This window comes from Pipra filicauda, unplaced genomic scaffold (genome assembly GCF_003945595.2).
Source record: "Pipra filicauda isolate LSUMZ 115617 unplaced genomic scaffold, ASM394559v2 scaffold315_size853536_pilon, whole genome shotgun sequence".
NCBI lineage: Eukaryota > Metazoa > Chordata > Aves > Passeriformes > Pipridae > Pipra > Pipra filicauda.
The window spans coordinates 265,178-290,191 of record NW_024104438.1 but is presented as its reverse complement, the minus strand read 5'-3'; the positions used below and the strand labels follow the sequence as shown (position 1 = coordinate 290,191).

General features: G+C 45.2%; 2 protein-coding genes across 10 annotated transcripts in view; one reads left to right on the top strand and one right to left on the bottom strand.

Moving 5' to 3' along the window:
• The first annotated feature begins 4,088 nt into the window (after window positions 1–4,088).
• Window positions 4,089–24,369, top strand: LOC113988862 (octopamine receptor-like). 8 transcript variants are annotated; one of them, XM_039383548.1, is made up of 9 exons: window positions 4,089–4,468; window positions 5,111–5,400; window positions 8,666–8,719; window positions 9,327–9,387; window positions 9,504–9,777; window positions 12,116–12,292; window positions 13,499–15,650; window positions 17,710–17,837; window positions 20,849–24,369. In XM_039383548.1, exons 4-7 carry the CDS (start codon window positions 9,369–9,371, stop codon window positions 14,175–14,177), a joined length of 1,149 nt encoding a protein of 382 aa, XP_039239482.1. In that variant the 5' UTR covers window positions 4,089–4,468; window positions 5,111–5,400; window positions 8,666–8,719; window positions 9,327–9,368; the 3' UTR covers window positions 14,178–15,650; window positions 17,710–17,837; window positions 20,849–24,369. The 8 variants fall into 8 exon arrangements, with proteins under 8 accessions (XP_039239482.1, XP_039239479.1, XP_039239478.1 ...); XM_039383545.1 differs by having other exon boundaries at window positions 9,275–9,387; XM_039383544.1 differs by having other exon boundaries at window positions 9,272–9,387.
• Window positions 17,019–25,014, bottom strand: part of EIF2AK3 (eukaryotic translation initiation factor 2 alpha kinase 3) — a 43,765-nt gene continuing 35,769 nt past the window's right edge. Inside the window, exons 14-17 of one of the 2 annotated variants that reach the window (XM_027722797.2) lie at window positions 22,148–22,315; window positions 21,495–21,596; window positions 19,263–19,325; window positions 17,019–18,225 (exon numbers count right to left, since the gene is read on the bottom strand). In XM_027722797.2, the coding sequence (XP_027578598.2) occupies window positions 18,049–18,225; window positions 19,263–19,325; window positions 21,495–21,596; window positions 22,148–22,315 (510 nt within the window). In that variant the 3' untranslated portion in view covers window positions 17,019–18,048. Of the gene's footprint in view, window positions 18,226–19,262; window positions 19,326–19,369; window positions 21,597–22,147; window positions 22,316–25,014 lie in introns of those variants that run through there. The other variant, XM_039383541.1, reaches the window with a different exon arrangement.

Genomic DNA, 25,014 nt, shown 5'->3' with positions numbered 1-25,014 from the left:
GTTCCCTTGAAAATTGGGAATATGCTGATTTTTCAACAGAGTGACACAGGCTGCAGTTCAGCTGAGGCACACACAGAGACGTGGAGGTATTTGCACAGTTAAAAGTGTATCCAGAGAAACATTGCTGGAAGGCAAATGTGGAAGGCAATAGGAATACCTGTACTATTTATTTCCAGAATATACATTACATAATTGAGACAGGAGAAATTAGGAGTTTATATCTCCCACACAGCCATTGGAGAGAAGTGGGACCACTTTTGGGGTCCGAGGGGCAAGTGGAAGCAGTGTAGAACAGTTGAGCTGAGTGCCTGGCACAGGCAATAAAGTAATCCCTCAGTGTTCATCTTAGGAGTGAATATGTCAAGGTAGAAAGATTACAAATCCCACCTGAAAAAGGAAATATAAATATATGGGTTCTGATGAGGGAAAATTGCAAGTGAAATTGCCAGGTAGAATTCATCAAGCACAAGAAATGTCTCAGATGCTACAACACATAAGATATTGAAAAAAGTACAATCAGAGAGCACAGCAGGTATCATGTGTCAAAGGAACTTCATTGCTTGGGCTGATGACTAACACCACTTACAGAGAAATCAAGCCCAGCATGCCAATGCAACCTGACAGTGAGCACATCTCAGAGGCAGCTGCTTCTGATTTGTAGGGCTGCCAGAAAAGTGGTTAGCAAGTGCCTTCAGAGGCTTCTGTTCAGAAATCCTGTCAATCAGCAGAGTTAGTAAAGAGTTATTTAACAGTTGAGACAACTGTTTGTACAATTTCACATCTGGATAAATCAAGACAGACAGGAAAGTAAATGCTCATTTCTTCCTTCTACTTCTCACACCGCTGCCCTAAGAAGGGGCTGAACAAGAGGCAGCGCCATCAGTGTCCCCCTTTCAAGAGGCAAGGGAAGAGAAAACACCAAAACAAACCTGCCACTCCCACAGGCCTATTTACCCAATTCCATGTGATTTACAGACCTTTCTTATCTGTTATTCTCTGTGCATTCCTTAAATCTCCACGTGTGGTGGGGTTGTCATATGCCATGGCAGCTGCCCCACTGCTGAAGCCGTGAAGTCTAAAAGCCACCAAGGAAAGTGTTTTCTTGTATCCTTCCACTTGGAAACTTAACACATTGGTCTGAGCTCCTTCCCCCACTCCTCAGGGGTTTTAACAATGCTTTCCAAGTAGGTACCAAGTGGAAATGAAGCCTCAAACCATTCTGAGTATCCCATCCCCTGTACCATCTTGTTTGCCAATTTAAGGAGCTGTACCTCAGTATCTGCATAAACAGCTCTACTACTCCTCAGATTTTCTGAGATCAGGATGCTTTTTATATACAAAAGGCTCTGCAATGTACATTTCCTATTACTCTGCTCGTGGTAAAGATCAGAAAGCCAGATAAATTCTATTTTCTCTCACTTCTCCCTTTCCAGATAGCACTGAATATAATGTAAAACCAGAACCCCAACAACCCATGACATCCTAAGAATTCCTGCTTGACAATACCCTTGAAATTCCAGTAAATATTAAATTGTGTCATGTTTTTTGATGGTCTGTAACATCAATCACAGATGACATTAATACAAGTGTCTGACACAGTATTTGCAACACTCTGTCCAAGCCACTTTCTTCCTCTTCTTGCTGTTATTTCCTTTGCCATTTTTCTGGAATTGGTGCTGTTGAAGAGCTGCAGGCCTTTGCTATTATTCTCTACTCCATAAAAACTCAATTATTGGAGTCTGATAGCCTGCCTGGATTACATGAGGACAAAGAAAGGCCCAGCAGGAGGAAAGCATGGCCGGGTGACCCTCTGATACCATGGACAGCGGCAGAGACCCCTCCGGCCCCCAGGAAAGGTAATTAGGTAGAGAGGCAATTTCCTTTGGATTTTTGAACTATTTCTGCGCTATCAATTCAAGGGAAAGAGAGGAGGAGAAAAAGAGGGGTTCAGCAAGGCCAAATGAAAGGTCCTGCACCTGGGTCGGGGCAACTCCTGGTATCAATCCAGGCTGGGGGATGAAAGGAATGAGAGCAGCCCTGGAGAAGGATTTGGGGGTGCTGGTGAGGATGGACATGAGCCAGCAATGTGCTCTGGCAGCCCAGAAAGCCAGTTGTATCCTGGGCTGCATCCAAAGCAGTGTGGGCAGCAGGCGAGGGGAGGATTCTGCCCTTCTCCGCTCCGGTGAGACCCCACCTGCAGTGCTGCATCCAGCTCTGGACCCCCAACATAAGAAGGATGTGGACCTGTTGGAACAAGTCCAGAGGAGGCCACAAAGATGCTCAGGGGGCTGGAGCACTTCTGCTATGGAGACAGGTTGAGAGAGATGGGGGTGTTCAGCCTGGAGAAGAGAAGGCTCTGGGGAGATCTTACAGCACCTTCCAGGGCCTAAAGGAGATTATAAGAAACACAGGGGCAGATGTTTTAGCAAGGCCTGTTGCCATAGGAAAGGGATGATGATGTTTTTAAACTAGAAGAGGGTAGATTCAGACTAGAGATAAGGAAGAAATCTTTCACAGTGAGGGTGGTGAGGCCCTGGCACAGGTTGCCCAGAGAAGCTGTAGATGCCCCATCCCTGGAAGTGTTCAAGGCCAGGTTGGATGGGGCTTTGAGTGACCTGGTCTAGTGGAAGGTGTCCTTGCCTATGGCAGGGGGGTTGGGACTGTACGACTCCAAAATGTTCCTTTCAACACAAAATATTCTATGATTCTGTGATTCTATGGAAAATATGCTTTAGGAAAGTTCTGTTAAAAAAAAAATGAACTAGCTATTATTTAAAATTACAAGGTTTTTCTCCTTTGCATAATTTTATATATATTATATAATTTTAAAATATTAATATAAAATGTGCTATACTTAATATAAATGTGTAGATTTATATATAATTTAACTCTATTTGTTGATGTTTGGTTGTCAGCAAATGGAGAGATAACAGACTCTGTACCAGATTTTAAATAAAACCCTCAATCCAGAAATTATTTTTATTATAACTTCCACCCCTTTACTCCTTTTCCCTGAGTGGCTCCAAGAGTTCAGCTGGCAAAGAGGACTGGTGAACCACAGACAGAAACTTTTCTTCAGGTTTGAATACTGTTGATTTTTGATTAAAATAAAATATTTTTCTCAAATTTCAGTTTCTATAAAAGCCTTTTTTAAATTAAATTAGAAGATAACTTGAAACACAATATTAAAGAATTTTACACCAAAGTTGTCAAAGCTGACATTTTCAGAAACACATGGAAGCTTATGTTGACTAAAGTAATGGAATCAATCAAAATTCATAAAATACTCTGATCCACAAATAAGAAATACTTATTTCTCCAGCTTTTCCTTCCTTACTTCCTTCCTTTCCTTCCTCCCTTCCTTTCCTTCCTGCCTTCCTTCCTTCCCTCCCTTCCCTCGAGTGGAAAAACATAATTTAAACTATATTTTATTATTGTCAAAGGGTAATCTGCTATTTCTGAATACAAAATGATCCAAACATGCTCTTCCATCACAGTTTAGTTATCAACATCAAACACAAACCCAAAACCTGGGAGGCCAATGGCCAGCCAAGAGCTAGGCTACTCCAGGTAGAGGACAGTAAATCTGAGTTTCTTTACTTTTCACCAATCCTACTCAAGAGATTTCTTTTCCAGGCTCATTGAGAAAACTCTGCAAGGACGTTTTTGGTTATATGTGAAGCCACAGTCCAAAACCTCTGCAATTCTATTTGGAAAACAGGTGGGAAAGGAGAGAGACTTACTGGTGACAGCAAGCCAGTGTGAAGAGTTGATGCATTTGGGTGTGATTTAGGGGGTTGTTTTAGAACAAGGGCTATGGACGAGGTTGCCACCCAAGCACTCAAAGAACGAGATTTTCACACCTTCTCTGCCAAGCTCATTTTCTGCCAGCTCATTAAGTTGAGTGAGCTCCCAGAGGAGTCCGAGAGGTGTCAGTCACTCCCTCAAGCCCAGACCTGCAGCTGGGAAGAGGGCTTCTCCTTTGCAGGCAGCCAATTTAGCCAGGTTTGCCCCCCGGACATGCCTAAACAACCCACCGCCCTGCTTCCAGCTGCTCCAAAACCCAACACCCACCATCCCATCGCTCCGACCCCGACCCAACCTCCCTGGCAAGGCAGGGAGGGACTGGGCAGGTGACACGTCACCAACGCTGATGCCACAGGTTCCCCTTCCAGTCTGGGGTTTTTTTCGGCATTTTGGTTCATGAACAGAACACCCTATTTAGCAACGGAGGAGACAACCCCACTGAACCCGCTTATTTTTATTTTCGTGCATCAGATCGCCGTGCCCTTGCAGCTGCGGCGGGGCGGGGGGAGTGGGAAGGCTGGTTTGAAGGCAGGGGAAAAAAAAAAAAAAAGCACCATTTCCACGGGGAGCTCCGGCTCCCGGAGGGATGAAACGGCTCCCGGCAGGGAGCGGGGAGGAGCGGGGCAGAGGAACGAGCGGGGCGGCTTCCACGGCTCCCTCGGTAAGTGCTGCCGCCGGCATCCTCATCCCCGTCCCCATCCCCGGGCAGGTCCTGAGATCCCCTCCCCGGGCAGGGCTCCCCGTGGGCTGTACTGCCGCCCCTCGCCGCTCCGGGTGGGATTCCCTCTTTAGCAGGCTTCCCCCAGGCAGGTCGTGTGCTCCCTGCCCAAAGGACACACACCCCCAGACAGCGTTTCCCAGCCCGGGCAGGGCTTCTCCCTCTCCTTCCCCATCCCCGAGACAGACCCCGGGCTGGTTCCCCCTGCCCCGGCCTGATGCAGGGGCACATGTGCTCTCCAGCATCCTCGGGGTTTTGCCCTGCCGGTGGCCAGGGGCTTTGCTCCCCGGAGGGTTGGCATTCTTACTCCCCGAGTTTTGGAATTTTTTACCCCAGGGAGTTGGATTTGGAACCCCGTGGCTCGCGATTTGCACCCCGGGGGTTGGTGTTTTTGCGCTCAGGGGCTGGGGGTTTGGCACCCCAGGGCTTGGTAGTTTGGCAGCACAGGGACTGTGTGTTTGGCACCCCGGCTCGGTCGCTCCCCCAACACCAAAGGGCACCCCCATGTTTGCAGAGTGGATTTAACTTCGCCTTGAGTTTTACTGCTGTGGTTACGCTCCAGTCTCTCCTCTCTCCTCGGAGCAGTGGTTACGAGAGAGCTGCTCTGGCTGTGGAGGAGCGTGCCCGTCTGCCGGGGGGCGATCCCAAACCGCTGTGCCGGCTGTAGGTGCGGGTTCCATGTCCTGCCTTGAGGCAGGAGCCATCAGCCTCACGCAGCCGGGCTGGGAGAAGTTCCGTGGGGAGGGATCCGGGAGCCCCGAGAGCTGCTCTGAGTCCTTTGTACCCTGCTGCTGAGCAAGATCCACGCTCCGGGCTCAGGGATACTGCTCAGCTGCTTCAAGCCGGCCGGCTGCGGTCAGCCGTCAGCTTTGAAGGTAAGGATACTGTTCTTTGCCGGGTTTCCAGCCCCGGGGCTGGCAGAGAGGCCGTGGGAATTGTTCTGTGCCGATTCCACACCTTTAAATGTGGGAAAAAAATGCTGCCCTTCAAATGGGAAAGTTGGATAGAGGGAGGGAGAAGGAAAGTCAGTGCAGAGGCTCAGTCGCTGCGTGGCCTCCTTGAACGCAGATTGTACGGGTGGAAGCATCCCCAGGGATGTTCCCGCTCCTTTATCACCACACAGAGCCTTGCACAGTAATGCACTGTTCAACAAATTACTGAGCCGATGCAGTTTTCACTCACAGGGAGGAGGAGGAGGAGGGAAATGTGTTTGAGGTCCTGGAGCAGGTGTGATTTTCGAACCTGCTGCCGTAGGTTGGTTCCTTCTTGGTTTAGCAGAGTCTGACAGCAAATACATTTCCAGTAATGTATTTCCATTTTTCATCATTCCTGTAAGATTTTAAAGTGCAGTCAACCTTGAGATTGCAGAGCTTGTTTCTTTTTTTGCTCCCTTGCCATCAAAATATACCTTTTACTGACGAAATTAACCTTTTGCTTGGGATTTTTCTGCAGAATAAATTAGGTCAAACTTTCTGGATATTAAAGGGAGACTGAAATGATGGGGTTGCTTTGCTCAGGCAACCTGAGAGCAGAATCTAGCCCATGAGTTTTTTTGAAGGAAAGTAAAACTATAATAAGAACAAATAAGAACAGTGCAAACCCCGAGGCATCTGAGGTCCCCAGGAAACCTGGGATGCTCCCACATCATGGTACAATTGGGCATTTATCCTATTGGTTTAAGAGGGCTCCTTACAGAAAAGACTGAAAGACTGATGTTGTAGAAAGACTCTGGGGTATATGAGCATCACAACCCTATGGGCTGGTGCAGCTCATGGGAGAATTTAAAAGCTACAATATTTTAAGCTGTGGAAGTACATCCCTGGGAAGGATGGCACATCCTGCTTTGTCCCAGTAATTTCCACAGAGATGTTAGGATTGTCTCATCTCCCACTTTCCTGCATTAACAATTCTCCAGGTGGAGAAGCTGCACTTCTCAGTTAACAGGGACTGTGGATGAGCTTCCAGGGCCCCTCTGCCTGGGGATCCTTGAAAAGGAATCAGGAGCAGCAAGACCCTGTTGTCTGCACTCTAAATTAGGGTTCAGGGTCCAGGCCTGAAGTTTCAAGCACCCATCATCCCTTTCTTTTGTCATAGAGAAGTCATGGATGTCAAATAAGGACAGCCTTATTTCCAGTCCTCAGCCTGTCTTTGACCAAAGAATAGTTAGACAAGAGGGTTTTTCCCTAATGTTTTTTGAGTGTGGGCACATCTGTCTCCTGTTTTTGTTCATCATTGAGTCATACTCCTGGATATATCCTGCATTAAGGAACCTTCTGTGAGTTTTTCACTTGAGAAGACCTTTTAACCCAGGCTGATGGCTAAGATGGCACTTGAGGAGCACAGGGCACTTGCAAAGAGAAACTCTAATAACCGTGTCCTAATGCTACTTAAAGTTTGAGAGTGGTGTGTATTTGCAGAGCAGTAGCAGAGCAATGTTCTGTAAGTAACAATCTGCTTTAATTAGAGCTGTACTAACACTGATACAGACTTAATGACCGCCTGGGAACAGTCTTTGCAGAAAAAGGAAAACGTGGCTTTGAAACCTTCTTGTTTCAGTTACATCTAAAAAACCCCAGATAATTAATCCAGACTTCTCCTCTATCATTCTCATCTATCCACGGCTATGGAACAAAAATCTGACACCATTTTTTAAAAACCTTAAGACCTGGTGTTTTACAAACCAATGCCAGATTTTAAGGTTTAAACCATAGGTTTTTCGTCAAAATTGATTTTTGCTGTTCATGTCTTAGAAGCCCCATGGTCTTCGGGGACAATGTGGAACTGACTGGGTGGTGCCCATGTGTGTAAACTGGTTAGGGGTCAGCTTGAGGTGGGAATCAGAGGACTGTTTCCAGACCTTACAGAAGTACCAGAGGTGTGAGGACACCAGCATGTCCCAGCAGATATGGGAGATGAGCTGGGAGATGGATGTGGAGCACGGAATGGCCCTTGCAGTGGCAGGTTCTGGAGCTTGGCTGGCTGTGTGGCCACGGGTTGTCTCCATGTGGTTTTCCCAGCTGGCAGTCACTGTGCTGTCTGTGCAGACCATGCAGGGGGGGAGAACGGGCTGAACAGTTTTTCTGCCAGGAAGTGTGGCTGCATTGAAATCCAACTGTTCTGCAGGAGCTCATCCAACCTGGTGACATCCTCAGTGGGGCTGTTACAAAGAGTGGCACAGATTATCCCCTTTCCTGTCAGTAACAGAAGAGCTGGAGACAGGATGCTTTATTTTATTTTTATGGGGTGTTACTGGGATGTGAAATGTCGTCCAAGGAACATTTTCATTAAGACTGATGTACTTAAGACACCCTGCAGACTTCTAGCAGTGCTGGCTCAGGGGGCTGCCACAGAGATGATGTCCAAAAAATGTGCCTGTTCATCCCAGCTTGGCTGAGTAGAAGCTTTCTTTCTTACCTTCTTAGTTATTTCTAGACAGCTTTAGTTATTTCTTGATTTTACTTTTTTTTTTTTTAACTTGAAAAAAACAAAACCACTAAATCCAGCTAATAAATAGAAGTAAAGGGAGGGAGCTGAGGATTTTGAAGGATGAGTGGGTGCATGTGATACATGATTACATCCAAGGACAAGGTCAGCATTGCTCTTAGAAAAAGCAGCCCAGCTTTACAATCATATAGGAGTGCCTGGAAGAAGTGAGCAGGTATGTGGATGAGAAGCACCTAGCTGCTGTAGCCTGCTTGGATTTCTGAAAGGTTTTCAATATGGTCCCTCATGGTGGGGGATTTTAAGGAAACTTAATAGCCCTGAGCTAAGAAGGAAGTTCCTTGTGTGAATAAATACTTGTCTGGAAGGTGAAATGCAGGGGGAGAGTGGACAGTGAGTCAGCATGTGGAAGAGAGGCCAGTGATGCTCTTTGCAAGGATGGGGGCTGGGATATGTGGGAACCTATAAACCTCCAACTGGAAAAATCATGAATCCTGAAGTGGTGATATTTGCAGGTGAAACAAAGTTTAATCAGGGCCTGAAGGATAAGGAAGGCCTGACTCAATGAATTGTAGAAAAGCTTTTATGAGACTCAGTGAGCATTAAAGTGGAAGAAGAAACTCAACTGTGAAGTGATGGAGTTTGGGGAAGATGAAGAGAACTTAATTTCCTCATTTCATCCTATTTTCCCATCTAAAGCTGCTGTTACTGCTCAGGAACAAGACCTTTGGATGGTGACAGCCCAATGGAAAGGTCAGTTCAGTGCTCAGCACCAATCAAACCAGCAAACCGAGCCCGGAATGGTCATGAAAGGGAGGCAGGACAAAATAGAGATTATGCCCTTAGATAAATCCACAGTCCATTTACCTCTCAGAATTTTTTTTGAGTGTTGGTCCATTCGGACTGGAAGATGAAGCTGCCCATGATGGCAGTAAAAAATCTCTTAACTTCGGAGCCTGAAAAAGCACCAGGACAACCCAGGGCAGGGCATGGGCTGGACAGTGGGGTTATGGGAGCAGCCAGCCTGGGCAAGCAGCCTCAGCTGGTCTGGGGGTGGCAAAGTTGATGGTGATGAGAATATAGAATCATAGAATGGTTTAGGTTGAAAGGGACTTTAAAGATCATCTAGTTCCAGCCCCCACACTTTGTGGGCATGGCATGCTGTTCAGTGGGATCTAACCCAGCTGCTTTAATTTTTGCTTTCAGATGTTTGCTTGTCCTTTCTCTGATCTCAGTACATTTCTTTTTTCTTTTATTTTTTAATTTTGTCTCACATTTCCTCTGATGATGCATTTTTGTTCACAGAAGGGCTTTTAATTGCCATGAAGGACTTATGCTGCACATTTATCCTCACCTTTAGGATTTCAGACACTTCTAATGGACTCATAACCACAGGACAGTGATGGCACAGGCACAGCAGGGTGCGTGAATTTTCCTTGGAGTAAATAAAGCATAAACAATATTTCTGTTCTTCATTTCACACACCTACAAGTTGTGCATCAAAGTAATTTTGTTTTTCCCCTTTCCTCTCTTTCAGATTTTAACAGTGGGAAGATGCTGATGGACAAAAATGAAACTTGGCTCTCTAATTTCTCCTCTGCTGCCTCCTCCTTTGTGAGGAGAGGGATCGGGCTCCAGGAGGTGGTCATTGGCCTGATCCTCACCCTCATCGACCTGATCACCCTCCTGGGAAATACCGTGGTCTTCCTCTGCCCCGTGGTGGAGAAGAGGCTGCGCACTGTCACCTACATGTTCATCATGTCCTTAGCCATGGCAGACTTCCTTGTGGCCTGTCTGGTCATGCCCTTCAGGTGAGGAGTGTCACTGGTACAGTGACATGTACACAAAAGTCCTTTCTCCCTGCTCTGCATCCGCTCTTTGAGCAGGGCTGGCTGGAAGTTCACCTGCTGGGCTTAGGGCTGGGCTTAACTGTGGGTTGGTGGTTATCTGTGCTTCCATGTCTCTGCCCCGTGTTATGGATCCCCTTATAATGGATGGAGAGACAATTCCTAAGGGTGTTTTTCCTGCTGGCCACACAGGGACCCTGGCTATCTGAACTAGATGTCCAGCTTTGCCCATGGCTCCAGGGCAATGAGTCCCCTCTTCCAGGAACAGCTCTGTGTTGCACGTGGGGCCAGCACGGTTGGTAGAGGATTTTGCAGGCTCCAAGTGTTTGGGGAATGTGAGCTGGGGACTGCATTAAGAGCAGTGACTGCTGGTGGAGTGGTTGTTGTATCCCATCTTTCCCACTGTCTTGGCTTCCTATCTATGTTGCTCCTCTGAATTTCAGTTTGCTCCTCAGTTGGCATGCTAGCACATGCCAAAGAGAAGGGAAAGAAGTGACCTTAGAAGCTGGTTTGGTTCAGGAAAATGTGACAGAAAGGAAAAACAAGGTAGGCACCTGGTGCCTTAATCTCAAGAGTAAAACATCTGTTTTGTTCCTGGCTTGGCTTGTTTGAAGGAGTGGCTCAGCTGAGCTTAGCTTACTGTCTGGGTACTCCAGCCAGCCCAGTTTTTTCCAGGCTGAGTATTTCCAGCTCCTCTTTCCTTTTACAAGTGTAAGTGAAACACAGAGGTGGCTTCACTTCTGCTCAAGCTGTGCATTTTTTTTTTTTTGGCTTTTACTATTCCTTCTTACCCAGCATCATTTCCAAGCTGCAGAGAGACCTTTTACATCAGAGAAGAGGGAACAGGTGTCCACTACCCCGCGGTGTGAGAACATCTGCTAGGACAGGTGCATCCCACCAGATGCGTGCAGATGAGAGCCAGGCACCTCCTCAGCTGGGGTCTGTGTGTGGGAATGTCCTGGATACTTCTGGAAGGCCACAGCACTCACACCACAGGCTCTGCAGCATCTCTGGGGATAAGGAGGGCTCTGAGGAATGGCAAAAAGGCACCCGAGTCCATGACTGATCCCGTGCTTCAATTCTGGATGTCATTTCCCCATCTGAAAAAGAGTCATGAAACCTTTCCATGTGTGTGCACTGGGACCCTCCATGATGCCCTTTATGGGGACCATCATGGTGTAGGGACAGGCTCTGCTGTAGATCCAGAACAAAGAGCTGCCAAGGGCTGGGACCTTTTAGCTGCACTGCACCCACCTACAGCAGTTGTTGTGCTCTGGAACAACCTTCACAAGTAATTTTAAAGAGTTGTTGCCAATCAGATGTAGACCAGGCATTGTTTTCTCTCTCCTCTGACACCAAGTTACTCTTTCTGTCCTTGCTGGAAGCAGAGCCCACCTGAGCTCTGCAGGGCAACAGCCTTGATCTCACTGCATTTAACCAGCAAGCTGGGAAGTTACAGGATAATTAAAGCTTTGCAGGACTAGGGAGTTACTCATCAAATTCACACACAAAGGTAATTTCAGCAGCACCCCAGGAGTTGCAGAAAGATGGTGAAAGAAAGGGGAAGTGAATGGCATCTCATTGAATGCTATAGAAACATGCATCAGCCTTCCTACAGCTGCCATATGTTCCTTCCCTCGCTGCTCACTTCTCACAGGCCCCTCTTGACTTTGCTGGAAGTATTTTTGGTATAATGTCTGCTTTTTGCTAGTGTGTTTACCTCACTGAGGCATTTATGAGCTACATAATGTACAAGCTGCATAGTCTTCCTACCAGAATTTTTTTTTTTTAACCAAGAGTTGAAATCCTCTAGTTTTGAAGGGTGAGATCAGATGTAAAGTGAATCTCTTAGGGCACTGGAAGAAAGCTGTGATAAATGGAGCTGTGCAGATGTAAATTTGGGGACCTTAGTGGGGCAAAGCCCCTCTCTCAAGGCACCCGCTCAGGGTGCAGGCAAGAAGCACAGTTTTGGTCTTCTTTAGCCATGCTCCACCTGTGGGTTATTGCCCTGGGTTGTGTTTTGAGGATGAATCCCTACTGTCAGAGCTGCATCCCCATCTTTAGTACCTCCATGATAAAATATGGCATTACCTCCGTGCAGTCATGAAGAAATAGAATCACAGAATGGTTTGAGTTGGAAGGGACCTTAAAGATCATCCAGTTCCAAGCCCCTGCCATGGGCAGGGACACCTTCCACTAGACCAGGTTGCTCAGAGGCCCATCCAACCTGGCCTCGAATACTTCCAGGGAATGCACGAACTCAACCCTTTGAGCTTTGATTTCCACCAGTTTTCTCTCGCAGTATCATTTATGAGGTGACGGGGATGTGGCTGTTTGGGAGGCTTTTCTGCAAAGTCTGGATCTCCTTTGATGTCATGTTCTGCACGGCATCCATTGTCACACTGTGCTTTATCAGCCTGGACAGATACTGCTCCGTGGTGACCCCCTACCACTACTCCAGAAGGATGTCCCGTGGCAGGTGAGTGGAGTTGCTTCTCACTTTGGGTTCCTCCAAATCATCACTTGGGCATGGCCTGCATTGAATTTGGACCAAATGAGCTACTAACAGCTGCTGCCCAGAAGCAGTGTGTTGTGACAAAAGGGTCTTTGCACTGTTTAAAACTCTGCTGAAAATGTCCCACGTGGTGCCGGAGAAGAGGAGGATGCAGCTGAGCTGGTTTGATGGTGCTCCTGGAAAAGCAGTTTTTGAGCTAAGGATGGGTTGCAAAATGGGTAAAACCAGTGATATAGGCTAATTGGACCTACCACTTTTGCCCTTTGCAGGCATTCCATTGGCATTTCATAGAATCATAGAATGGTTTGGGCTGGAAGAGACCTTAAAGATTATCCAGCTCCAACCTCCCTGCCATGGGCAGGGGCACCTTCAACTAGACCAGGCTGCTCAAAGCCCCATCCAGCCTGGCCTTGAACACTGCCATGGATGGGGAAGGACTTTGAAGCACTTCGAAGGACTAGGGGAAAGAGACCCAGAAGAATGCATGTAGCACTTCTCTTCCCTCTCTTAAGCTCATCATGTTTTCTGAAGTGATATTCAGGGAAAACCACAAGAGTGTATAAGCTCCTGGGTTGGTTTCATGTGAAAGGTTGAAATGAGAACTGAAGGGTAGGGAAAGTCATCTGAGGGTGGGCAGAGAGGACACTGCAGCAGTGGGATGCTCTACAGGGGGAGTTCAGGCTCTTTTGGGCATGTTTTTCTGCCTCTGTACCCCTTGCTTTGTATGATATGCTGAGTGTGTGCAGTTGCAAAAGTGAGGAAGGGGCTGTGTGGCCACCTGTGTGCAGGTTCAGCTCCACCCCCATCATGCCTCAGAGGGTGAGAAAATGGCCAGATATTAAAGCTGAAACCAAACTGAAAAATCCACATGCTGTTGTTTTAAATAGTAACAAACATCCTCTGTAAAACCTTTCCTCCTCTTTTTTCAACCGGCTCTGAGCATTCCTTTTGCCGCCCCCAATTCTGTTAACCAGCGACCAATTACCCAGTTGTTAGAGATATTCACGTCTGGACTTGTTGTACCCCAGCTTTTTCCCTTCTCCAAGCCCTGCTGGACTGCTGAGCAGTGATATCCCACACAGGTTACCATGGGGATTGAATCGTACTGGATGTTCTCAAATCAAAATTACTCAGACCCTCTCTCCCCTCCCCGTTTCTTTCCTTTCGCAGATGCATTGTGATGACCTGCATGGTCTGGGTGTATTCCTCCCTCATTTCCTTCCTCCCTGTCATGCAAGGCTGGAACGAGATCCCCGGGGTGGACTTTGATGCGGGCAGGGAATGCATCTTTGTCACCAACTGGATTTTTGCCATCGTGGCTTCTGCCCTGGCGTTTTTCGTTCCCTTCATGGTGATGTGCAGCATGTATTTCTTCATCTACCGAGCTTCGCGGCTCAAGGCCACCCGTATCATGTCCCAGACCCTGGAGATTCACTACCACCCCAACAGCAAGCGGCAGAACCACCTGCAGCTGGAGAACAAGGCCACGAGGACCATCAGCATCATCATCTCAGTCTTCGTGCTCTGCTGGCTGCCCTACTTCGTCCTGAACGTCTGGCTCGCTGCCAGGGGCACTGACTCCACCAGCACGGTCCTGGTCGACACCTTCAAGATCATCACCTGGCTGGGATACTGCAACTCCACCATCAACCCAATGCTCTACGCCTTCCTGAACAGGGACTTCCAGCGGGCCCTGAAGAAGCTGTTCATTTGCAGGCACAGGTCTCAGGTGGACATTGGAGAAGACATGGTTTCCATCGCCACCTTCTCCAAGACCGCTCCAGATCTGGAATACAGCACAGCGGTGCCGGTGCCCAACGGTGCCCTGAAGGGCAAACCCAAGTCATAGGGATGCAGGGTCAGTCGCTGGAGGTGGTGATACAGAAAGTGCCAGAGCACATCCTAATGGAAAAACAATGGGTAGCAAAATAAGGGAAGGAGGGGCTGGAATACTGCAGCTGTGGACATACAACAAAGATGCATTTCTTAACCTTCCACAGTTATAAGAATGAGGAACTTTGATATTTTCAGGACAATTTGTGATACTAATAGAGTTAATTCCTTCCTGGGTATTTTTTTTTTTCAATGAGCATTTCCCAAGACAAATTCAACCATAATGTTGGGGAAAAAATATCAGTATGATAATGTGAACTCATCTTCGTGTGCATCCTGGTGATCTGTGTCAGGTGGGACAGTGTTTCTTATCAAGCCACCGTAGCTCTCATTTCACAACTTCATTACAGACCTGACCAGTTTCAGTAACTCCACCTGTATCAGTCTGGGTGTGGGAACTAGGAGGGATGTGGCCAAAGAGCAGAGCTCGCTTGTTACCGAGGCACCAGTCCACAGCCTGGGCTGTTGCTCAAGGTTCAGCTCTGTTGCTTCTGAGATATTGAGAGGTTTAGAGCTTTCTGAGGTGCTCTGTGAATTATCTGTGAGCTAATTCTGGAAGGGAACATCTTATGTGGCAGAGCCCAGGACATGAGCAAGACTTGCTGTAATGCCAAGAGCACTGAGTGGCCAGGAGTTTCAAAGGGGGGCTACAGGTGGCTGATACCACCCAAAGAAAGGACGTGAAGAGGAATCATTACTCGTGTGTTTTGCACTGTGATGTCTATGGACCACACAGACATAAAAAAAAATCATGATAAACGGGAACCACAATTTTTACTACTTCCAAGTGCTTGTCTGGACTTCCAACAGCTTTTCTGTAGCAGGGTGACACGAGGGCTGGTGACCCCTGAGACAACAGCCATCGCTTCCCCAGCACAGCTGTGGTGGGGTCTCACACTGGTTTATGTGGGAGGGTTGCTGCACTCAGAGCCTGCTCTTAGACTGATCTTCTGTGGGCATGAAACACTTCAAAGATGGTTTCTGAAATACCTCCTTCTGAGTGTCAATCACTTCCTTGGGACAGGCAAGGCTTCTGCAGCCTGGGAAGCAGAGCAAGCACAGCAGAAAGATGTCCAGGCTAACATTTAATGCTAAAACTACCAGACTGAGGCACTGAGAGGGGTGAAGAACTTAATTTTGCTGAAAAATTAAAAAAAGGGGAGGATAATATAAGTTCTGAGTCCTGCTCTTCCACCTCAAAGGTAGCTGAGGACTGTCCTCAGAGGTGTAGCAAAATGCAAGTATGTCCTGCCTGGAGCAGCTCAGCTACTGAAAACACAGGTACAAGGGTCAGGAGTTCTCTCTGAAGAGTATGGTAGAAAAAACAGCCCTGACCTGGGGTTGCAACACTGGTTCTCCTGTCAAATGGCTCTTCATGGAGTGGGTTAGGTCTCCCAGATCCTATGACTACAGTAACAACATGGAAGTGGTAAGTAGAGTAACTACACCTTATTCTGGGGGCAGCATCTAAGTCCAGTGGGCACAAGGGTGGACAGGGCAGGATTCTTGCTGCTGCCACCCTGTTTATTTTGATAAAACAGGACAAGGAATTATGTTCCAGCCCAGAGAGCTTTGGGGGGGAAGGCAGCTGAGGGACAGGTAATATCCTCTGTAAGAAGGGGATTGGGACAGTGCATCACAGCCCCAGTCAAAGCCCCTCCTGCAGGGCTGTAGGCTTCCAGCTATCCCAGTTCAGGTGTCCTTCCATAAAAACAGCTGGCAGGAAGGAATGCACCGTTCACAGGAGAACCTCTCTGATCAGGGAAAAGGCTTTCTCAGTCAAACGCTGGGGCAAAGAGGTGCAAAGACAGGGACAACACACTCCAGCAAAGACTGACCCAGGCAGTGAGGGGCTGAGCGTGGCCAGATGCTTTTGTGGGCATGGGCCACACAGGGGAGGGTTTGTACACACCTTTGAGGGTAAGTGTAACATCCCAGAATATGCAGACACACCTAGTGTGAACACATATACCAGTGTTGGTACTGAAATGCTGCAGGGCCCTTGGAATAGGCAGCTGCCTACATCAAGTTAAAAATACCTTATTCCTCATTCCTGTGCTCCCATCTGTAATCACTGAGCTGGCAGGGAAGCCAGAGAAGTTTCAGCTGTGGCCATTCCACGGTGCTGTTGTAGCTGATGCAAACTGGGAAATCCAAGGAAAGAGGACACACTTAACTGTCTTCTGCTTTAACCCCAGCTAAAAGCAATTAAATTCTGTTTCTGACCAAATCTTCTCTGCGGCCTTCTGGCTTCACCTGGACAAGCCAGTATCTAAGACAGTTATCCAAGAGCACAGGGGAGACCATCTTTGTAATTCACCTCAGTCTTATCACAAAGCTGCAGAGAGTCAGCAGAGTGTCAGCTGGTTTAATTGCTGGTCGCAGTGTCACACCACAGCGCAGTGATCCCCAGAAGGATTTGCATCCAACACCTTTTTAGGAAACTGATTTCAGAGGCTACAACTTTAACAAATTTAACTCTGTGAAATGTAAAAATGCATTTCTAGAAGAGCAATTCTAACGGCATAAGAATTATCCCTTCTTCTTCCTTCTCTGTTAACAGGTGAGAGATTGCCTCCTCAATCCACTCAGTTTAGAGCCCAATTCCCTTCTTTCTCCAGATCATATCTCACTGCCAAGCAGCACGTTCGGTTTTGCGTCATCACACACGCTGGGGCCAGTGTGAGACAGGAAAGCAAAGGAAGTTACAGGAATGCAGAGCCCATCCTGTTCCCACTGCACAGGGCTGCCACCTGCAGCATGCACAGATCTGGGCTTCCCACAGAAGGAACCACTATTTTGTCTTATAAATAAAAAAAGTTTATTAAATCATTTAGACTTGAAAGAAGTCACAATAATCAATGCACTCAACAATTACAGCAAGTGCATCCTGTACACCACCAACCCAAATGGATTGATTCTGTATTTTATAAATAAAAATTAACATATGTACAGTGAGAAATAAAAGCATGGCATTAGGCAGTTAAATTAGCAGATTACAGAAATGCCTACAGGTTGATTTTTTTTTTAAAAGTACAAATCTACAAGATTACATACGACACGTATGACTTCATTAGCTTTAAATTTTCAGAATCACAACATTTTCGTACATAATTTTGACTATGGCTCTTCCAACCACCGCCTATAAAACCCCCCATTTAATGGCAAAAAGCTCCTTTTCCTTCTCTACAGCTTCATCTGTATAAGATGCATTCCCTAAGATCTACAGTAGTGCAGAAGTACGAAATGATTTCCTCTAATGACTGGCTATGGACAGTGACAATATGTACAACTGTGGTACTTTTTTGCTTTAAAAATAGTGCAGATTCCCCGTTTACACACCAGGGACAAAAATGGAGTCATAGTTCATTTCAAAATCATCTTCATTTCACCAAAGAGCAAGTGATCCGGATAGATACTCACTAGGCTTAGAGACTGTAATTTGCTCTATAAAAATACAGTATTTTAATTCTATTTACACGTTACAGATCTCTCACTTACCCAGCAAGCTGACATTTACAAGCTTCAAAAAACCCCAAGAAACCCAAAAAAACTGACAATGGAGCACAACATTGGTAAGCACAGTAGCTGGACCCGTCCGCCTCGGAAAGTTAAGGTAAGGAAAATGGAATGTGGAAAAGTGTGGTTACTGGTTTTCCTTGGCTGTCAAAGTAAAGGAAAATCTGTCCAACATGTCTTATACACTAAACATGGCAAAAAAAAGCTTAGGTAAACTGTTTCCAAGATAAACATTCTGCATCATAGGATCCTTCTGCTGAACAATCCCTGTAAAACCTGCCGAGTGGAAGAAGTGATCCTGAGGATAGTTATTTGCTTGGTTGTCTGGAATGTTTATTTCCTGATAGACTCATTGTCCGTGACCTCTGCCTAAGCACTGGTTTGGGTGGGAGCTCCAAGTCTTCAAAGACAGGATTTTCTATGATTGCTGCAGCCTCTGGTCTTTCAGTGGGACTTGGAGAGAGCATGTCCTTCACCATGGTGTACTGAAAGAAAACACGACACGTTTTACATGAACCAGTTCATAAAGTCTTTCTTCTTTAACGTTCTGACTTCAGCTGTGGCTGTGTGAACAAGCATAAAATCCCCCCCCTGTTCTTTCTGAGTAATTTGGGTGTTAGTGCTTTGCCTCAGCAGCTAGAAGTGTATTAAATATTTTAAAATGTATCAGTGTGCATCTGTTAAACTGGCTTCACTGTCAAGGACCACAAACAATTTGGCAAACCAAATCTGATCCAAGATTTAAGAGTTATAAAACCTTTACATTATTTGCAATCAAAAAAAAAATATTAAATATGTGAAATATAATTTACAAGTGATTTTTAGCTTCACGTTTAAGCCACCATGTTTTAAGTCACGCAGTAATTCACAGTTTCACAGCAAATCAGAGGTTTTTCCTTTAAATATAAAGGTAATTTGAATATTTACTTCAAATTTAATCAGAATTAGTGTCCTGCTGCAGCTGAGCACAGCACATCACCTTCCCCCAGGCAGCCTACAGCTGTAAAGCAGGAAAGGCTGGTCTCATTTAGCTGCTGGACTGAAGCTACCATGAACACCTGAAAGCACCTCAGCTTTTTACTGGAGCGGTTTTGTGCATCACCTCCTCTTTATCTGCAACCACATCACTTTACAGACCTGACTAATAAGAACACAGCACAATTTGCTCGTGTGTTTTCCCACTTGGGAGATCCAGTTCCTGGAGGGAGATCCCATCCAGTCATGGATGTGCTACCTACAGTCTCCCCTCTGTCTGTCTGGAACTCTGCACTTTCTCCTTGGGAATATGGATTTATTGCAAGAAATCATATCATGAAGTATGTGAAATGAATGACTGCACATTACAAAGGGAGGTCAGGTGATATTGTACAGTTATTGGAGGTAAACTTTGTGGCAAAAGTATCATCATCCACATTACTGGAATGTCATAGCTTTGAAATGTAAAGCACAGGGATAGAGAAATGCATCTTAATAACACTAAAATGGTATCTAAGGTATCATTGATAGCATCAGATGTACTTACCTCTTGTGCATATTTCTGAGTGAACAACGGTGGAAACTTCAAATTTCTAACATCACTTAAGGTCTGCAAAAATAGGAAGAACAACATATAACTTTTCCAAAATAGCATTCTTCAGTAATATTACTCTATTCTTCAAAAATATGCAAACTATGCAAACAAATCACCCTCATGGAAAAAAATTTCTTTTAAAAAAGTCTTGCTTTAGTGATTAAAAAAATCACAAAATACTTGAACAGACAAGTTGCTGCTTCTCCATGTATACAGACTGCAACAAAAATTACAAGAATTGTGATCTCTGCAGTTTTAAATCAGTCAGATACACAAACTTGTACTTTCTCACTTCAGCTCAACAAAGTCAGCAGATCTGTGTACCACCCATAACCCCCAAGATGGTCTACACCAGTATTAAGACATGTGAAATTACTGTCTCTGTCTTAGTAACACAAGCACCAGTCTTTATTTAACATTTATGGAGGAACGAGCAGATTTATCAGCAGTTGTGATGGGTATTTCTGTGTTTCTTCCATACCAAGGCCACTGGCTCCATCTAGTGACAGTACTTTTACCGTGTTCAGCCAGAAGCACAATATTCAGCCCTTCATTTCTTTTAGGAATGATCTCCTTTTTCAAATGTTTGAGCACAAAATATAAAAATTCCAAAGTTAAACTGAAATTCAATTCACTGTTACTCTGCTGAAAGTATAAACTGACCAGTTAATAGTGATGGGCAACAGTCACACTCCTGCTCAAGAGAACTGAGTTTTATGACATTAAAATGCTTCAAAATACTTTTCTCCTTCTCTGCCAATTCAGTCTGCAACTAGTGACCTATTTCAAAACATCTAATTTGGATATAAATTGCACTGCCACAGACCAACTGCTAACAGCTTGAGACAGAGGCAGGTCTCATGCTCCACCTCTGGGGATTTTTCCAGCCAGTTGTCACGGATTCCTAGAATTTGCTGGGTTACTTGGTCAGGCAGAGCATGTTTTGCTTCAGCAGGCAATGCTAATGCTTGGCTGATGCCAATGAAAACCTCAGCGTAACAACTCAGAAAAAAACTGAAGTAGCCAAATTTCAGAACTTGGCAATGAAGGGGCTTGGAGGTTCCTTCTGGATTTTAGCAAAAGGAGCAGGATGATAGTGAAAATCATGGGAGGTCAGGGCACTCTTTTAACCCTTTTTTGAAGTAAAACATCGGAATTAGATGCAATTTAAATTTGATTCTAATTACTTGCTAACTGGAACGGCAAAGCTTGTAGTCTCTGCTGTGAGAGAGAGAATCCAGGATGGCTCTTTATTGGGAATCTTTTTTTACTAAAACTGATTTAGGGAAATTGAAATTGGTTTCAGTGCAAGAGGTTAAAATTAAACACTAGTTCCTCCCCTAGACTATGCTCCTTTGTGCCATAAAAAGCTGGAGCATTTTAAGCAAAAGACTGCAATGGGTGAAGCACTTGGTCAGGCTGTTGTTGTTTCTTACCTCTCTGCTAAACCCACTCCATCCCCACATGAGAATGTAACCCCTCCCAAGCACATATAAATGATAAATACGAATTATAATGACTCTTTCTCTCCTGCACAGGTCACTGGTCACCATGCACAAGAGGAAAAGCCTTTCTGGCTGTTGCCCTTGTTCTCTATGAACTTGCTCCTGAGCAAGATGGACCTCATTGTAACAGGAAGCAAGAGCTGTAACGAACCACCAAACATCCCAAATCCACATTTGATGCAATGAAGGTCATCAGTTATGGGAAGATTGGGCCTGAAGCTGAGTGAGACTCACAGCTAAGACTCACTACAGGAAAAGGAACAGCAATTTTTCACAAAGTGCTTTGGGTGAAAAAGCAGTGCAGATACAAACAAAGGAAGAAATAATAAAAATGCACCGCATGGTTCCAGTTCTTGAATGAAAACCAAGCTGGTAGGCTTAAGGTCACAAGCTATATTTGTTGCTTGAGTTCTTGGATATCCTAGTTCAATAGTTTCTCTTACTTGGCTTGACAACAGAGGAGCTTTGTAAAGAAATTAAAGCCTCCATTCAACTGCACACATTCGGAAGACTGCAATTTATTTTCCGTGATTCAGGGGGTCTGTACAAGGCTGATAAAGAAGTTGTGCTGCTAATTGCAAGGCTTTCTCAAAACTGACAGGAACCTCTTGCCAGTGTTTCACCCAGTCAATAGCTACTTTAAACAAATGCTCCGAGGATAACCCAAACACATAAATACCTTGACCCTCTCCATCTGTGTGCTGAAAGGGTAAAGCAGCTCAAAGAGAATCAGTCCCAGAGAAAAGATATCCACTTTGTGCGAGTAGGTGTTCCCACAGATCTGAAAAGGCAAAATCAGGGTTAGGGCAATCAAGCTACTCACTGCATGTCATTATGTACCAGGTAAACAGCACCCTTTCAAGGCCACCTATGGAAGTGGTCAGCCCTGTGCAGGGCTGAAAGCTACAGCACAGGCACGTTGGCAAACTTCAGCAGTGAGCATCAGGGACCAAGATCCTGGTCTGATCCTCAGCTCCTCTCTGCACACCCAACTGCAAAGCAACATGTTTCACCTTACTTAAACCCCATGTAGGAGGAGTGTGTCCTCCTGCAATTAACTGGAATGTTACACAGTTACCCTTGTACGGCATTCAAAGCAAGAAAAATGATTACATCAAGTTTGAATCATTAGCCACTTTTTTTGCTATAATAAATATTATATTAAAATACTGGTTTTGGAATTCAATTTATCTTAAAACTCTACTTTGATGAGGAAGAATTTAAGTGGCTTGACTGCAACAATTTACTAGGAGTGCCTGATCTTTGAGCTCCCAGGAACTCAGGGCTCTTCCAGGCATTGCCAAATACAGCTTTAAAGCAGAGAGCACAAACCTGTTCCGGGCTCATGTAGAGTTTGGTCCCTACTTGTCCTGTGTGCCTGGCATAGGCTGGCATTGGGGTCAGTACTGATTCCTCCTCCTCATCTTGGTCCATAGCAGTTACCAGTCCAAAATCCCCAACCTTTACTATGTCATCCATTGTGAAAAATATATTGGAAGGCTGAGAAAACAAAGAAGTGAAAAGAAAAAATGAGCACTAAAGAAGTGTCCGTGTTTCAACCATTACAACACTTGGTTCCAATTCAGAAGCCATGCTGTCAGGGCTAAAACGACTCATTAAACTGCTGAAGTGTAACAGCTAAGAATTGTAGCTACTGAGGAAACACAAATTACTCCTGCAATTAAACACTGTCCCTTCCTGAAACTCAAAATGCTCATTTCTTGCCATTCAGCAGAGGTTTACCAGCACCACACAGGTCTGCTGAGGAACATACACAAGAGTCAACAGCTGCTGGGAACAGCAGAGATAAGTTATCCAGCTCCCCATCACATGGCACATTCACACCAGATGCTGCAGTTCTGACTCCTGGTCTTTCTTATTCTAATCTCGAAGTGCTAAACTCGTTTGCTTTATTATTAACCAGCGCACAGCATGTCATCCTAACATTAAATTATAGATAATGGAAGCCTGGGAACAAGGTCTGCTTTTCAGCTGCAGCGTAAATGTGCAGTTTGACTGGGGAGAAGCTGTCAGCATTACAGAATTGAAAGTTTATTTTTGATAGAAGCTTAAGGACTTTGCAATTCACAAGAGCAGCAACAGTGATGATCTGGCTTCGACTTTCCTTTAGCTTGTTTGCTACGTACCACCATCCTTGGCTTAACCTGATAAGAGACTGGAAACTGAGATGTCCCTTTGCTAATGGTCCATTAAATGGACCATTTAAAAACCAGATGGTTTTTCAAAAGATTTGCATCCTGGCTGATAGAACAGCACCCACCAAATGAATGATTATTTCTTTGAAATAAAACCACTCTGCCTCTGTTACAAATACAGATGAACACACAGTTTTGAGGAAAGAAGAGACTGATCCTGCAAGCGGGAGGAAACAGCAGGATAAGGTACAGGGAAAGGGCCAAGGTGTGGTAAAGAGGCAGGTGGTGCTGGGTAAGGTCCTCTCAGAGCTCCTGGACCCTCCTGGGAGAACACGGTCTGTGTTTTGCTGACACAAATGCTGGAACAGGAGGAGGCAGACAGAGAGAGGGCAATATTTTTCCACAAGATTAAGGGACTACAAAACTGACCTATTTCAAAGCCCATCCAACTTCTTCAGTTAAAAGACAAACCCACTGTGTGCAAGAGAGAAATGAGATGGAAAAAAAGGTTTCTTGGCTTTTTTTTTTTAAGCAACGGACAGCTCTGAGATAAGCACTGCAGAAACAGCTCCCCAGTGCCCACATCCTGCCTCTGAAACTGCCTTCTGAGCCAGGTCTTATCTCCCCTATATTTCCCTGTAATGAATGTCAAACCCTTCAGAGTCACAGCACACTTGAGGCACAAAAGCTACTACCCTGTAAGCCCACAGGACCCCCAGGCTCTTGCTGAAGCATTTGCACAGCACCCACCCTCCGACTGCACAGCCATGCTGGCAAACACCTTTGCATCAGAATTTTAATGCTCAAGGATCAAACGTCTCCATTAGGGGTTTGTATCCCACTGCCTTGATCCCCATTCTCCTCCAACAAACACAGAAGAGTTCAACAAGATCTGTCTTGCTTCATGGAGGAAAAACTCTTCTTAAGAGGAAGTTTTATTTTTATACTTCTCTGGCTGGACACAGACTGTCTCTGAATAGGTTGGCGTATAGTTTCTACAATTTAAGGAGAAGGGACTCTCTGCTGTTGCAAAGTACCAGCAAAAATAAACCCTCAAGGTCTCATTTGGAAAGATGAAGTCTAAGGCAGATGCACACAATTTTGATTTAAATCATCAGAAGACTGCATCAAATATAACCACCCTCTAGTTTAGTTATCTTGCCACTTGCACAAAGAAATTTCTCTCCATATTCTTCAGTCAGAGCAAGAACTCTCATCTTTTCACAGACATGAATAAGCTTCTCACACATCTGGAAGACTCTGTTTAATTTAATTAATGCTGTAAAATGTATCCAAGACTGTTCTTGCAGTTCTATGAAAGTGATAATTTCTTTTGAGCTGCCAAGCATGACCGACAGCTTATCCTGGGAACAACATTAAATTCACTTGACAGACGGACTTTTGTTTCTGTAATCCATTTTCTTCAAAAGAATTTGAACTGTGACCTACTCACTTGCCTACCTAAATTCCTGCCAGTATCTCTGATTAGCAGGAGCCTAGCTAATGCATCCTAATGTGCACTGTTAATTTAAATACTTAAAATGTCTTCTTGGATCTTTTAACATTCATACATACAAATTTATTTACACACAGATCTACCAGTTCTTGTTGGTGCCAATGGGAGCAAGAACTGGCCTCTGCTACCACTTAGCTCTGCCTGTAGCAAGGCCAAAGCAGCTTTGCAGATTATTCACTTGTTAGTGCTGGCATGAACTCAGGGTTGCATGACCAATCTCTTGGACAAATTACAAAATTAGGTGAGATCTGTTCCAAGGAACTTCTGAAAAGTACAGAAAATAATTAAATATACTGCATGTTTTTTTGGGCAAATTAACACATAACAGACAAACTCTGGGATCCAAGAATAACATCTGTACAAGCACAGAAAGTTTCCTGAAGGAGGAAGCTGTTCATTCAGGGAGAGCGTTTCTAAGTTGGTTATACCAAGTAAACAAAATTAAATCTCTTGTTCAAATTGCTGCCAGCATTGAACTTTTAAGATGTTCCAACAAAACCCTCCAAACCTAGTGATTAAGACTAATA